Raw genomic sequence first — 15,619 nt, forward strand, 5'->3', positions numbered from 1 at the left:
CTCTACACGGAGGTACAATCTGCAATTACAATTCCCACAATTTTAGGCTGGGTTGAATTCTAATTTCACCATCTGGTTTGAATCCCACCATGACAAAGTCCCCAGAACATTAGACAAAAACCAAAAGAACTGTGGATGCTGGAAATCTGAAAAAAAACCTTCAGGAAAATCTTGGGTCTGGCAGCATCTGTGGAGAGACGCTGCAAGACCTGCTGAGACTTACCAACAATTTCTGTTTTTCTGCCCAGAACATTAGCCTAGGTTCTAGATTACTAGTCCAGTGACATTACACCACTTGCATCATCTCCCCTTATCTGGTCATTCCCTCTTCTCTTGAATGGCCTGCTTGCACCAAAGAGATTATGGCTGCTCTAGTAACCATAAGATCCAATTGCCTGCCTTTCCCCATAACCTCTGGTTCCCTTGCTGATTAAAATCTATCTCATTCTTGAATACACTTAACTACACAACATCAACAGCCCTTTGTGGTAAAGAATTTCACAAAATCTCTACCTTGAGAAGAAATTCCTCTTCACAGAATCATACTGCACAGAAATGGGCCATTTGGCCCACCATGTCTATCTTGACAAACCAGTACCGAACTATACGAATTCCATTTACCTGTTCTTGGATCAGAACCTACTATGCTCGAGCATAATAAGTACTCATCCAAATTCTTGTTAGATATTGCAAGCATACTGCAAATGTGTTGCTGGTCAAAGCACAGCAGGCCAGGCAGCATCTCAGGAATAGAGAATTCGACGTTTCGAGCATAAGCCCGATGATTCCTGATGAGGGGCTTATGCTCGAAACGTCGAATTCTCTATTCCTGAGATGCTGCCTGGCCTGCTGTGCTTTGACCAGCAACACATTTGCAGCTGTGATCTCCAGCATCTGCAGACCTCATTTTTTACTATTGCAAGCATACTGCCTCCACAACCCACTCAGACAACGCATTTTACATTTCTACCATAATTACATCTCTGTTTGAAAAGTTTGACCCCTTATTCTGGTCCTACAGTATCCCACAAGGAGAACAACTTTATAATATCTACCTGATCAAGTCCTCTAAGAATCTTGTATAGCTCAATAAGCTTCATTCTTCTAAACCCCAAATGAATATAGACACAACTGACTCAAATTAAAAAATACACAGCTGCAGATTCTAGAAATCTAAAACAAAAGCAGAAATTCTGGGAGAAACTCAGCATGTCTGGAGGGAAAACAAATTTGGCATTATAGAAATTGGGAGATAATTTTGTGGCTGCACTGGACATTTTATTTGGCCACTTTTGGACTATTGCATTAAACTCTAACCTCCTTGCTGTAGGAAAGGTGTTGTGAAACTTGATTTACAAGAATGTTGCCAGGGTTGGAGGGTTTGAGCTAGGGAGAGGCTTAATAGGTCTGGGGCTTATAAAAGTTTACAATATAATGAGGGGCATAGATAGGGCAAATAGCAAGATAGATGAGTCCAAAACTAGTTTTTCACTTCCTTAGCTCTCGAGATTCTGAATACCTATTACAAATCTTTTCTCAACCTTTTAAGGAAAAGAAGTTCCTGAGTATTCCTTCAAATTACCTTAATCTGCGGAACCATTCTCGTGAAGTTCTTCTGCACTCCTCAAATGCCTCCACATCTTTTGTCAAGTGTGATATCCAGAACTGGATGCATGTTGCAACTCAGATTAAAGCAGTATTTTACACAAGTTAAACAAAACCTTGCGCTTTTGTGTCCATTGATTAAGCCTAGAATATCAAGTGGGTATATAAATCGAGGACCCTTTGCTCCTGCATTCCCTTTGGAATTATACCCTTTACTTTCTCTCTGCCTAAACAAATCGCTTCAAACCTGAAGTGCATCCCAGGACTTTGTGGGAGGCAAAGGAGGAAATCGCAGGGTCCCTTGCTGAGATATTTCTATCATAAACAGCCATGAGAGAAGCGCCCAAAGACTGAAGTGTGGTTGATGTTGCGTCATTATTTAACAAAGGCTGCAGGGGAGTGCCTGGGACCTACAGGCAGGTGAGCCCTAACATCTACAATGGGTAAGTTGTTACAGCAGATGCTGACAGACAGGATCTACGCACACTTGGAGAAGTGCAAGATCACATCTGAGATAGTTAACATGGCTGTGTGTGCAGGAAATCATGTCTCACGAGTTGACTGAATTTTTTGAAGGGGTGACCAAGAATGTTGTACTAGCTGTTGTCTATATGGACTTTGATGGGGAAGTGTTGGTGTTGGACTGGAGTGAACAAAGTCAAAATCGTTGTGTGATTTTTGACTACATGGACTTTCGCAAGGCCTTTGACAAGGTACATTGGTAGGTTGTTGAGTAGCATTAAATCTCACAGGGTCCAGGGAGAGCTAGCCAGTTGGTAGCTTGAAGGTAGAATACGGAGGACAGTGGTCGAGGGTTGTTGTTCAAACTGCGGTGTACCACAGGAATTGGTGGTGGGTCCGTTGTATTTTGTCATTTATATGGGAATTTAGGAGGTATGGTTAGTAAGTTTGCTGATGACACTTGGTGATCTGAGTTGAGAACTGAATTGATCAGAGTTCAGTTCCAGTTAAGAGGAGGGACAAGAATAGCAAGGGACCCTTGGATAAAACAGGAGGTTGTGAATTTAGTCAAAAAGGAAAAAAAAAATCTGCTGGGGTTCCCTGAAAGGAAACTTACAAAGGGATATAGGAGACAATAAGAGGAGCAATATAAAGGGAAAGCAGCTGGTTAAGAATACAATTGGCCCACTGAAGGTTGAGAGTGGGGATATTGTCAATGACCATGGGTAAAAGGAAGACATTAACAGTCAGAAGCTGGGACAGCACGGTGGCTCAGTGGTTAGCACTGCTGCCTCATAGCACCAGGGTCCCAGATTCGATCCCAGCCTGGGTGACTGTCTGTGTGGAGTTTGCACATTGTCTGCCTGGGTTTCCTCCGGATGCTCCGGTTTTCTCCCACAGTCCAAAGACTGTGAACTGACCATGCGAAATTGTCCAGTGTTACGTGCATTAGTGTATCACGGGAGTAGGTTACTCTTCGGAGGGTCGGTGTGGACTTGTTGGGCTGAAGGGCCTGTTTCCATACAGCAGGGAATCTAATCTAATCTAATCATACTGAACAACTATTTTGCTTCAGAATTCACAGCAGAAAATGAGGATAGTTTGCTGGAAGTACTAAAGAAATTAACAGAGGATCAGAGACACAGCCTAAATAAAATTATCTTAAGTACATCAAAAATAATGAGGATATTAATGGAACTGAAGAGTGACAAGTCCCTAGAATTTGACAGTTTCCATCCATAATTATTAAAGGGTGTTAGATAGTACATTGCCAATGCCCCAACCATAATCTTTCAGGGTTCTTTGGATTCAAGAGTTCTGGATTGGAAATTTGCTCATGTCATTCCACTCTTTAAGGGGGACAGAAAGAGCCCAGGGAAGTGCAAACCAATTAGCCTATCACATTTGAGGTGGAGAATTGTTGGAAGTCTATAATCAAAGACAGGATAACTGATCACCTCAAAAAAATTTCAATTAATCAGGGAGAGTCGACATGAAATTCATGAAGATCGGTCATGCCTGGCAAAACTCAGTTTTTGTTTCGAAGAGTGAAAAATGCGGTTGACAGATGTTGTTTATCCGGACTTGCAGATTTTTCATCAAGTCTTACTGGGGAGGCTGATAGTTAAGGTGGAAACCCTTCGAATGGAGGGAAAATTACTGATAATGGTAGGAAACAGGTGTTGGAATAACGTGTAAGTACTCAAATTGACAGGACGTGACTAGTGGTGTCCTGAAGGGATGTGTGTTGGGTCCTCAATTATTCAAAACAATCATTGACTGAGATAGCAGCATAAACAGGCAAATTTCTAAATTTGCTGATGAACACAAAATTGGGCAGCGTTTCAGACCATACTCATAGAAGCCCTACAGTGTGGAAACAGGCCATTCGGCCCAACAAGTCAACACCAATCCTTCGAAGTATAACCCACATAGACATATTCTCCTCCCCTATTACTTTACATTTATCCCTCACTAATGCACCTAACCTACACGTCCCTGAACACTGTGGGGCAATTTAGCATGGCCAATTCACTAAACCTGAAGTTATGCTGCAGTTATACAAAATCCTAGTTATACCTCAGGTGGAAGACTGGGCACCACATCTTAGGAAGGATATTTTGATGCTGGAGGAAGTTCATGAGTTAAATTTGGGGATAGCTTATACAAATTATGCCTTTACTTCTTTGAATTTAGAAGGTTAAGGGAGTGATCTAATCAGGATTTTCAGGATTTTAATAAGAAAAAGCAGGGTAGATAAAGATAAATCATTTCCACTGGTTGAAGATTCTTGAACCAAGAGGCACTGCCTAAGAATCAGGGCTATGCCATTCAGGATATATATTTAAAAACACTTCTACAGGCCAAAAGGAGTGGAGATTTGGAATTCTCTTCCTCAACGGTGGTGAACATAGAATACAGAACATTAAACACAGTACAGATCCTTCAGACCTCAATGTTGCGTCGACCATTTGAAGCCCATTTAACCTACACTATTCCATTTAGTCCATGTCTATCCAATGACAGTTAAATGCCCTTAAAGTTGGCGAATCTATTACTGTTGCAGGCACACCCTACTAATCGGAGTAAAGAAACTACCACTGGCATCTGTCCTATATTTATCGCCCCCTCAATTTAAAGCTATGCCCACTCGTGTTATCATCACCATATGAGGAAAAAGGCTCTCACTGTTCATTCTATATAACCTTCGGATCATCTTGCATGTCTCAATTAAATCACCTCTCAACTTTCTCTATAACAAACACTCACGTCCCTCAGCCTTTCCTTGTAAGACCTTCCCTCCATTCCAGGCAACATCCTAGTAAATCTCCTCCGATTCCTTTCCAAAGCTTCCACACCCTTCCTATCATGCAGTGACTAGAACTGAATGCAATACTCCACGTGCAACTGTACCAGAGTTTTGTATAGTTGCAGCATGACTTCATGGTTCCGAAACTCAGTCCCTCTACTAATAAAAGCCAACATACTGTATGCCTTCTTAACAACCCTGTCAACCTGGGTGGCAACTTTCATCAATGTACATGGACCCACAGATCCCTCTGCTCATCTACACCACAAGAATCTTACCATTTGACCAATACTCTTCACTCCTGTTGCTGCTTCCAAAGTGAATCACCTCACACTTTTTCTCATTAAACTCCATTTGCCACCTCTCAGCCCAGCTCTGCAGCTTATCTATGTCCTACTGTAACCTACAGCATCCTTCTGCACCATCCACAACTTTACTGACCTTAGTGTCTACTGCAAATTTAATAACCCATCCTTCTACACCCTGACCCAGGTTGTTTATAAAAATGACAAACAGAAATGGACTCAAAACAGATCCTTGCAGTATACCACTAGCAACTGAACTCAAGGATGAACATTTCTCACCATCCACCACCCTCTGCATTCTTTCAGCTAGCCAATTTCTGACTCAAACTGCTAAATCACTATCAATCCCATGCCTCTTTATTTTGTGCTTTAGCCTATCGTGGGAAAGCTTATCAAACGCCTTATTGAAATCCACATCAACCACTTTCCCTTCATCTGCCTGTTTGGTCACCTTCTCAAAGAAGTAAGGTTTGTGTACCCTTCACAACACCGTGTTGACTATCTCTAATCAGCTTATTCCTTTCTAGATGATTATGTACCCTCTCTCTTATAGTCTTTTCCAATATTTTACCCACAACCGAAATAATGCTCACTGGTCTATAATTACCAGGGTTGTCTCTACTCCCCTTCTTGAACAAGGGAACAACATTTCCTATTTTCCACTCTTTTGGCACTGTTCCTGAAGACAATGACGACAAAGATCAAAGTCAAAGGCTTGGCAATGTCCTCCCTGGCTTCCCAGACAATCCTAGGATAAATCCCCTTCCGGCCCAGAGGACGTATCTATTTTTACTCTTTCCAGAATTGCTAACACCACCTCCTTGTGAACCTCAATCCCAGCTAGTCTAGTAGCCTGTACCTCAGCATTCTCCTCGACCACATTGTCTTTTTTATTGTGAATACTGACGAAAAAAATTCATTCAGCACTTCCCCCATCTCCTCTGACTCCATGCACAACTTCCCACTACTGTCCTTGATCGGCCCTAATCTTACTGTTATCATTCTTTTATTCCTGATACACCTGGTAGAAAGCTTTGGGGTTTTCCTTGATCCTACCTGCCAGCGACTTTTCATGTCCCTTCCTGGCTCTTCCTAACTCTTTCTTTCGGTCTTTCCTGGCTACCTTGTAACTCTCAAGCGCCCTAACTGAGCCTGCATGTCTCATCCTCACAAGCCTCCCTCTTCCTCTTGACGAAAATTCAATTTCTTCAGTAAACTACAGCTACCTCACTCGACCACTTCCTCCCTGCCTGACAGCTACATATTGTCAAGGACACACAGTAGCTGTTCCTTGAATAAGCTCCACATTTCAATTGTGCCCATCTCCTGCAGTTTCCTTCCCAACCTATGCATCCTAAATCTTGCCTAATCGCATTGTAATTGCCTTTCCCCACTATAACTCTTGCCCTGCAGTATATACCTATCCCTTTCCATTACTACAGTAAATATAACCGAATTGCGATCACTATCACCAAAGTGTTCATTTATCTCCAAATCTAACATCTGACCAGGTTCATTATCCAGTACCGAATCTAATGTGGCCTTGTCCCTTGTTGGCCTGTCTCCATACTGTGTCAGAAAACCATCCTGCACACACTGGACAAAAACTGACCCATCTAAAGTACTGGAACTGCAGTATTCCCAGTCAATATTTGGAAAGCTAAAGGCCCCCATAACAACTACCTTGTCACCCTCGTTCCTTTCGAGAATCATCTTTGCTATCATTTCCTCGAAATCTCTGGAACTATTTGGAGGCCTATAGAAAACTCCCAACAGGATGATCTCTCCTTTCCTGTTTCTAACCTCAGCCCATTTTACCTCAGTAGATGAGCCCTCAAACGCCCTTTCTGCCTCTGGAATACTGTCCTGGACTAACAATGCCACACCTCTCCCTCTTTTACCACCTTCCCTGTTCTTACTGAAACATTTAAATCCCGGAAGTTGCAACAACCATTCCTGTCCCTGTTCCACCCATGGCCATAACATCGAAATCCCAGGTACCAACCCGTGCTGCAAGTTCACCTACCTTGCTTGCTGGTGCCTTCTTGCAAATTTAAAATCTTACTTAAGACCTCGCTACTCTCAACCTCCTGTATACTCGTATAACAATTTGGATTCCCATACCCCGACTGGATTCATTTAAATCCACCCGGAGAGCATTAGCAAATTTCTCCGAGGATATTGGTAACCCTCTGGTTCAGGTGAAGACCATCCTGTTTATAGAGGTCCCACCTTCCCCAGAAAGAGCCCCAATTATTCAGGAATCCGAAACTCTCTCTCCTGCACCATCCCTGTAGCCACGTATTGAACTCCTCTTTTTCCCTATTCCTCGTGTTTCTCACACATGGCACAGGCAACAATCCAGAAATCACAACTCTTTGTCCTAGCTCTAAGCTTCCACCCTAGTTCCCTGAATTTCTGCCTTAAATCTCCATCTCTCTTCCTTCCTAGGTCGTTGGTGCCTACGGCTTGGGACTGCTCCCCCTCCCCCTCAAGCATTTCGAAAACACAATCAGAGACATCACGAACCCTGAAGCTGGGAGGGAACACACGATCTTGTTCCCACAGTACCTATCTTTCCCCCTAACTGTGGAGTCCCTCATGACTAATGGTCTGCGCCCCTTCCCCCTTCCCTTCTGAGCAACAGGAACACACTCTGTGCCAGAGACCTGTGCACCATTGCTTACCCCTGGTAAGTCACCCCCCCACCCCTCCAAGTGCATCCAAATGGTACACTTGTTGAGGGGAATGGCCACAGGGGATCCCGGCACTGCCGGCCAATTCCTTTTCCGTCCCCTGACAGTAACCCATCTACCTTCTTATTGTACCTGAGGTGTGACCATCTCCCTGTAACTTCTCTCAATAACCGCCTCCTGAATGCTCCGAAGTTCATCCAGCTTCATTTCCGGTTCCCTAACATAGTTTTCGAGAAGCTGCAGTTGGGGGCACTTCTCACAGATGCAATCAGCAGGGACACTGGTGGTGGAACTTACCTCCCACATTCTGCAGGAGGAACATTCAACTGCCCTAACCCCCATTCCCATTATTCTAAGTTCCCAACGAGACTACTGAAAACTTTAAAAAAAATAAAAAACTAGCCCACTTACCAATCTGGTGCACAGAACCATTGTTTTGGTTAGACGCGGATGGTGGATGGGACACACGATTTGAGGACTGTTTTAGGTAAAGCATCCACCCAAATATAAAGCTTCACTTACCCAGCAGTCCCATGTCTGCTCCCACTCAGCGTGCGCTCCGCCTATACACGGGGTAAGTTTATATACTTTAAACTTACCTTCCCATTGAGCCACTGGTCCTCACTGTCACTCCTCCCACTTCAACTGCCGCTGAAAAAATGAGGACCATTGAACCCCCAAGGTAAGTTTATATACTTAAAGTTACCTTCCTGTTGGGCCTCTGGTCTGCGCTGTCGTTCCTCCCACTTGAATTGCCATCGAAAAGTGAATATTAACTCAATTGTTTAGTTTAAATCGGAGATAGAAAACTTTTTTATTAAGGGTATCAAGAGATGTGGGCCCAAAGCCATAAATCAGTCATGATCTTTTTACATTCAACATGGTGGCGACTGGGTCTGCCTTGATTTAAAAGTCGCAGCGTTATGAAACATTTTCAGTCTAGGTCTGATATTTAGGTTAGAACCAGCCCAATACTAATTGTCATGAGTTATTTTACCACAATATTTTCACCTCTGGTGTACATCAGAGGTTGAAATACAGGATAAAACTATAATTAGTTATCAACAGCCAGGCTCGTTCTTAAGATAAATTCACAGAAAACAGAAGGACTGAAGTTGCAGAGAGCACCAATTGTTGACAAAAATTATTCTTTAAACAATGAGTAGTGTAAACATTCCTAAAATGGCACACAAAATAAAATAGTGCAACAGATGATCAGCTACAGCATTGGCATATTTACCAAGTCTGTGTATCTGAGAGGCAACACATGTTTGGTAGCACTCAGGATATCCCCAGGTAGTTCGTTCTTACCGTTTTGGCAACGCTCTGCCAGTGCTGGTGACTTCGACAGTCGTCCACTTGTTCTTTGTGGAAGAAATGACATTTTTCCGGTACCAATAGCACATCACTTACAAACTCACCAACTGTCAAAGAAACAAAATTGAAACAGTTGTTATTCCCAAAATTCCAAACCCATCAGTGGATACTTAGATAGTTTTTTGATCAATATGATAACAATCATATGAAATTTTGTCAGAGACTTCAACCATTCATGTTCAACTTTTGTTTGAGGTATTTTCAGGAAAGGTGGTGGCAAAGTGATAATGTCACAAGACAAGCAAATCTCAGGCTCGTGTTTCAGAGACAGAAATTCAAATCCACCACAGCAGATAGTGAAATTTCAATTCAACAAAAATCTGGAATAAAAAGCTCATTTAATATAAATCATGTAACCATGTGCAATTATGTTCTTTAAAAAAGGGTATCTATCTTCCTTACTTATGCTCTGCCTTACATGTGACTCCGAATCCACAACAATATGTTGACGCTTAGCTGTCCTCCAGGCAATTAGGGATGTGCAATAGATGCTGGCGATTATGATAACCAGTGACACTATAGACAGAGGAGATGGATTTACCTGGATGGGTGCATCTCCAACAACGCAAGAAGCTTGACACCATTCAAGGATAATGCAAACTATTCAGATCATTCATCCACAAACATCTACTCTGGCCACCAATGATTCGTAGCAGCAGTGTGTACCATCTACAAGATGCACTGCAGATATTCAAAAAAGATCCTCAAGCAGCACCTTCCACAATAATGATAACATACATGGGAGCACCACCACCTGTCAGTTCACTTTCAAGTGACTCACCACTCTGATATTAAAGTATATCACCATTCCTTCATTTTGATGGGTCAAAATCCTGGAATTGTGGGTCTACCATCAGCACATGGACTGCAGTGGTTCAATAAGGCAGCCATCATGAGTTAGAGTCATAGAGGTGTACAGCATGGAAACAGACCCTTCGGTCCAACTTGCCCATTCCGACCAGATATCCCAAACCAATCTAGTTCCACCTGCCAGCACACAGCCCATATCCCTCTAAACCTTTCCTATTCACATACCCATCCAGATGTCTTTTAAATGCTGCAATCGTACTCGCCTCCACCACTTCCTCTGGCAGCTCATTCCATACATGTACCACCCAGTCCGTGAAAAAATTGCCCAAGGTCTCTTTTATATCTTTCTGCTCCCACCTGAAATCTATGCCCTCTAGTTCTGGCCTCTCCCAACCCAGGCAAGAGACTTTGTTGATTTATCCTATCTATGCCGCCCCCCCCCATGATTTTATAAACCTCAATAAGGTCGCCCCTTAGCGTGTGACACTCCAGGGTAATCAGCCCTAGCCTATTCAAACTCTCCCTATAGCTCAAATTCTCCAACCCTGGCAACATCCTTGTACATCTTTTCTGAACCCTTTCAAGTTTCACAACATCTTTCCAAAAGGAAGGAGACAAGAACTGCACGCAGTATTCCAACAGTAGCCTAACCAACATGACTTCCCAATTCCTGTACTCAATACTCTGACCAAAAAAGGAAAGCAAACTTCTTCACTTCCTCCTCCTCAGATGTTGCCTGACATGCTGTGCTTTTCCAGCACCACTCTGATCTAAACTCTAGATTCTAGCATCTGCAGTCCACACTTTTGCCTCCTTCACTATCCTATATACCAGCGACTCCACTTTCAAGGAGCTATGAACCTGCACTCCAAGGTCTCTTTGTTCAGCAACACTCCCGAGGACCTTACCATTAAGTGTATAAGTCCTGCTAAGATTTGCTTTCCCAAAATGCAGCACCTTGCATTTATCTGAATTAAACTCCATCTGCCACTTCTCAGCCCATTGGCCCATCTGATCAAGATCCCGTTGTGATCTGAGGTAACCTTCTTCACTGTCCACTATACCTCCAATTTAGTGTCATCTGCAAACTTACTAACTGTACCGCTTATGCTCACATCCAAATCACTTCTATAAATGATGATAAGTCGTGGATTCAACACTGATCCTTGTGGCACTCCACTGGTCACAGGCCTCCAGTCTGAAAAACAATCCTCCACCACCACCCTGTCTTCTATCTTTGAGCCACTTGTGTTCAAATGGCTAGTCCTCCCTGTAGTCCATGAGATCCAATCTTGCTAACCAGTCTCCCATGGGAACCTCGTCGAACGCCTTACTGAAGTCGATATAGAGCACATGCATTGCTCTGCCCTCATCAATCCTCTTTGTTACTTCTTCAAAAAACTCAATCAAGTTTGTGAGATATGTTTTCTCACGCACCAAGCCATGTTGACTATCCCTGATCAGTCCTTGCCTTTCCAAATACATTTACATCCTGCACCTCTGGATTCCCTCCAACAACTTGTCCACCACTGAGGTCAGGCTCACCAGTCTATAGTTCCCTGACTTGTCCTTAGTTTGGGAAACTAAGCCAGCATTTGTCCCATATCCCCCTCAACATTTTCTGTTCATTTTCTAACTATCCAAATTTCTTTTAAATGTTTCTAACTGTGCCTGCATCTACCACTTCCTCAGCAGCTCATTCCACATAAAAACCACCCTCTGTGTAAAAAACAAAAGCTGCCTCTCATGTCCCAAGTAAGTCTTTCTCCTCTCACCTTAAAAATATGTCCCCTGGTTTTGAACTCCCCCAATGTAGTGAAAAGATATTTGCTGTTTATTCTATCTATGCCCTTTATGATTTTATAAACCTTGAAAAAGTTACTGCTCAACCTCCTATGGAAGGTGTGCAAGATAAGGAGAAAGTGAGGACTGCAGATGCTGGAGACCAGAGTTGAAAAGTATGGTGCTGGAAAAGTGCAGCAGGCACAAGATAAGGAAATTGCACTAAATTTGATAGAATCCTGGAAAGTACTGATGATCAGAGGAGTCTTGGTATTAAGATTCCTGAAAGCAGCAGAACAGATAGGCTAGACAAGGGATTGAAGAAGGCATACAGGATACTTGCCTTTATTAGCAAGTGGAATACAAGGGCAGGGAGGTTATGCTGGATCTGCATAAAATGCTGTTTTACTAGAGTACTGACAGATACTGCTCATACATTCTATGAAAGATTTCATTGCACTAGAGAGGGTGCAGAAGAGATTTATCAGCATGCTGCCTGGTCTGGTGGGTCTTGGTTTGGATAAAGACAGGATAGGCTTGTGTTCTTTTCCTTGGAGCAGCAGCAAGTTGAAAAGGGACTTGAAAAAAAGTCTAAGTTTGAGATTAAGAGTAGATGAGCTATTAACCAGGTATCAATTTACAGTAAGAGGTTTGTAGGCTAAGACTGAAGTTAGGGAGGAGGTTTTTCACTCTGAAATTAGTGGGAGTCTGAAAAGTTGGTCAAGCCAGAAATTCTTCGAACATTTAAGCAGTATTTATATATTCTCTTGCATCATTTTTAACTGTGATTTATCAACAGTTAAACCTAACATATTTACAATACAATGCAATAAAATTACTCATTTATCCTCACTGATTGTTTTTCTTTAATTCAATCATGAATTGTTGGTCATCCCTAATTGTCTTCGAGAAGATGAACTGCTTTATTGAATCGCTGTCATCCATGTGCCAAAAGTAGACCCAGAGTGCTGTTAGGAAGAGAATTCCACAACTCTGACCCAATAGCATTCAGGGAATAGCAACGTGTATCCAAGTCACTCTGGTGAGTGGCTTGGAGGAGAATTTGCAGATTTGCACTCCCATCTATCTGCTGTGTTCTTCTAGGCGGTAGTGGTTGTTGGTTTGGAAGTTGTGGTTGAAAGAATTTTGGTAAACTTTTGCAATGCATTTTGCCAATGATACACACTGCTGGTAGCATCAGTGACGGTGGGAGAATATCTCGTTGAACGCAGCAACAATCAAATGCATTGCTGCGTATTGTCTTGTCAGTTTGTTTCCACATTTTTAAACCATTCCAGCATACAGATGAACCTCGATTATCTGAATGAGATGGGTGGACACTATTTCGTTCGGATAATTGATTACTTGGTTAATTGATTCAATGCCTTTCCTCTGGGACTCAGGGTTTTCTGTTAAGTCCGCTCCCTGGTCAAGAGACGAAGCAGCAGCGCACCATGAGCGAGCCCCTGCTGCACTGTCTGCCATCACCTCCATGCGCCCCCCCATACACGATCCAACAGCGCGCCCCCCATACACAATCCAACAGCGCCCCCCACCCTCCTCCAAACCCCATCCAACACAGCCCCCACTGCGCCAACACCGCCATCCCGCCCCCACCCTGCCAACACCCTGCCCGTCTGCCACCAACACCCAAACAAACCCGTCCAACACCATCCCCGCCCACCTGCCCCACACCGTCCCCGCCTGTCTGTCCCCGCCCCCCGCCCAAAGACACCCCGTCCACCTGCCGCACCCCGCCCAACAACAAGCCCCCTCCCGTACACCTGCCCCCACCCCGCCCAACAACAACCCCCCCACCCAACGGCGACCCCTTAGTGTGTTACTTCTTCCTTGGGATGAATAACTGCTGTGCCTCCCAAATCATTCCCAGAAATTCCTGCACTGTCTTTCTGCTAGACTCCTTTCCCAATCAACTCCGGCCAGCTCCTCTCTCATGCCTTTGCAGTTACCTTTACTCAATTATAATACTGTTACATCTGATTCCAGCTCTTCCTGCTCGAACTGCAGGGTGAATTCTAATCATATAATGGCCCTTGCCCAATAGGGGTTCATTCACTTTAAACTTCCTAATCAAGTCTGTCTCATTACACATCATCAGATCCAGAACTGACTATTCCCCAGTGTGCTCTACCATATGCTGCTCCCAAAAAAACTTAGACATTCCATAAATTCCTTTCCTTGAGATCCACTACCAATCTGATTTTCCAGTCCATCTGTGTCTATGTGGAGTTCGCATATTCCCCCAGTGTCTATGTGGTTTTCTTTCGGGTGCTCCGGTTTCCCCTCTCAATCCAAAAATGCACAGGCTAGGTGAATTATCCATGCTAAGTTGCCCATAGTGTTAGGTATATTAGTCAGGGGTAAATGTAGGGGAAATGAGTCTGGGTGGGTTACTCTTCGGAGGGTCAGTGTGGACTTGTTGGGCAGAAGGACCTATTTCCACACTGTAGGGAATCTAATCTCATCTAAATCAAGAACACACAAGTTTAGATCTCAGCAAGGTTATATTATCAAGAGTTCCTGGAGAATTAATTAACTGCACGTATGCTGTATGGTCACAATGATTAGTGAAAAGACGAAGTCGTTTCCACAACTGCCTTGTGTATAAATCTTTACCCTTAACGTATATCATGCCATCTTGGGAAAATAAAATCCCTCGTCAGACCTTGACCATCCAGGGTAGAGTGTATGGTTCTGGAAAAGAACAGCAGGTTAGGCAGCATCCAGGAGCAGAAGAATAGACATTTCAGGCAAGAGCCTTTTATCAGGAATGAGGCTTGCTAGCCAAGGGGGCTGAGAGATAAAGTAGGAAGGTGAGTGGGGCGGGGGGGGCGGCGTAGAAGGTAGCTGACAGTGTGATAGGTAGAATGAGGTGGGGTATTGGTGATGGGTCGGGGATGAGGGTGGAGCGGATAGTTGGAAAGGAAGATGGACAGGTGCCTATCTTGACTATCCAGATCTGCCCCTCAGAATCCTCTCCAACCACTTGCCTACCACTGTTTTCAGGTTCACTGGCCTGTAGTTCCCTGGCTTGTCTTTGCGACATTTCTTAAACAATGGAACAATATGAGCCATCCTCCAGTCTTCCAGAACTTCACCAGTGGCTAAAGATGAACCAAAAATCTCTGCAAGGACCTTTGCAATATCATCCCTTGCCTCCCACACCTGAGGATGGACTTAATCAGGCCCAGGGGAGTTTTGCACCTCAAGCTCCTTAAGGCTTCAAACACCACCTCTCTGATCATATGTATTCAGTCCAAAACATCCTCACTTGTTTCCCTTATTTCTTTAACATCCATGACTCTCTCCTCAACATACACAGAGGAGAAATATTCATTACAAATCTCCATCTCCTATGGCTCCACATATAGATGGCAATGCTGATCTTTAAGGGGACCAGTTCTCTTCTTAGCCACCCATTTAACTCATAATTTAGCTGTAGAACCTCTTGGGATTATCTTTAACCTCATTTGACAGACCCATCTCATGCCCTCTTTTTGCTCTTCTGATTTCCCTCTTAAATGTGCTCCCATATTTATTATAGTAATATCAGGATTCACTGGAGCCCAATTGCTTAAAACTGACATATGCCGCCACCTTTTTCCTGACCAGAGCCTTAATGTCCTGCGTACTGTCCCTAAACTCTTGATATCACATGTTTAAAAGCCTCTCATTTGCAATCATTCCTTTTCCTCCAAACAAACTCACCCAATCGACCTCTGCTGGATCCTCCCTCATGGCCCAAAACTTTG

General features: G+C 43.5%; 1 protein-coding gene across 3 annotated transcripts in view; it reads right to left on the reverse strand.

Annotated features, from left to right (window-relative positions):
• Nucleotides 1-15,619, reverse strand: part of aplp2 (amyloid beta (A4) precursor-like protein 2) — a 208,939-nt gene that overhangs the window by 116,282 nt on the left and 77,038 nt on the right. For all 3 annotated transcript variants that reach the window (XM_060846945.1, XM_060846944.1, XM_060846946.1), the window contains exon 4: nucleotides 9,189-9,301. In XM_060846945.1, coding sequence (XP_060702928.1) covers nucleotides 9,189-9,301 — 113 coding nt within the window. The remainder of the gene's footprint in view (nucleotides 1-9,188; nucleotides 9,302-15,619) is intronic.

The sequence above is a fragment of the Hemiscyllium ocellatum genome, chromosome 29 (genome assembly GCF_020745735.1).
Source record: "Hemiscyllium ocellatum isolate sHemOce1 chromosome 29, sHemOce1.pat.X.cur, whole genome shotgun sequence".
Lineage (NCBI taxonomy): Eukaryota > Metazoa > Chordata > Chondrichthyes > Orectolobiformes > Hemiscylliidae > Hemiscyllium > Hemiscyllium ocellatum.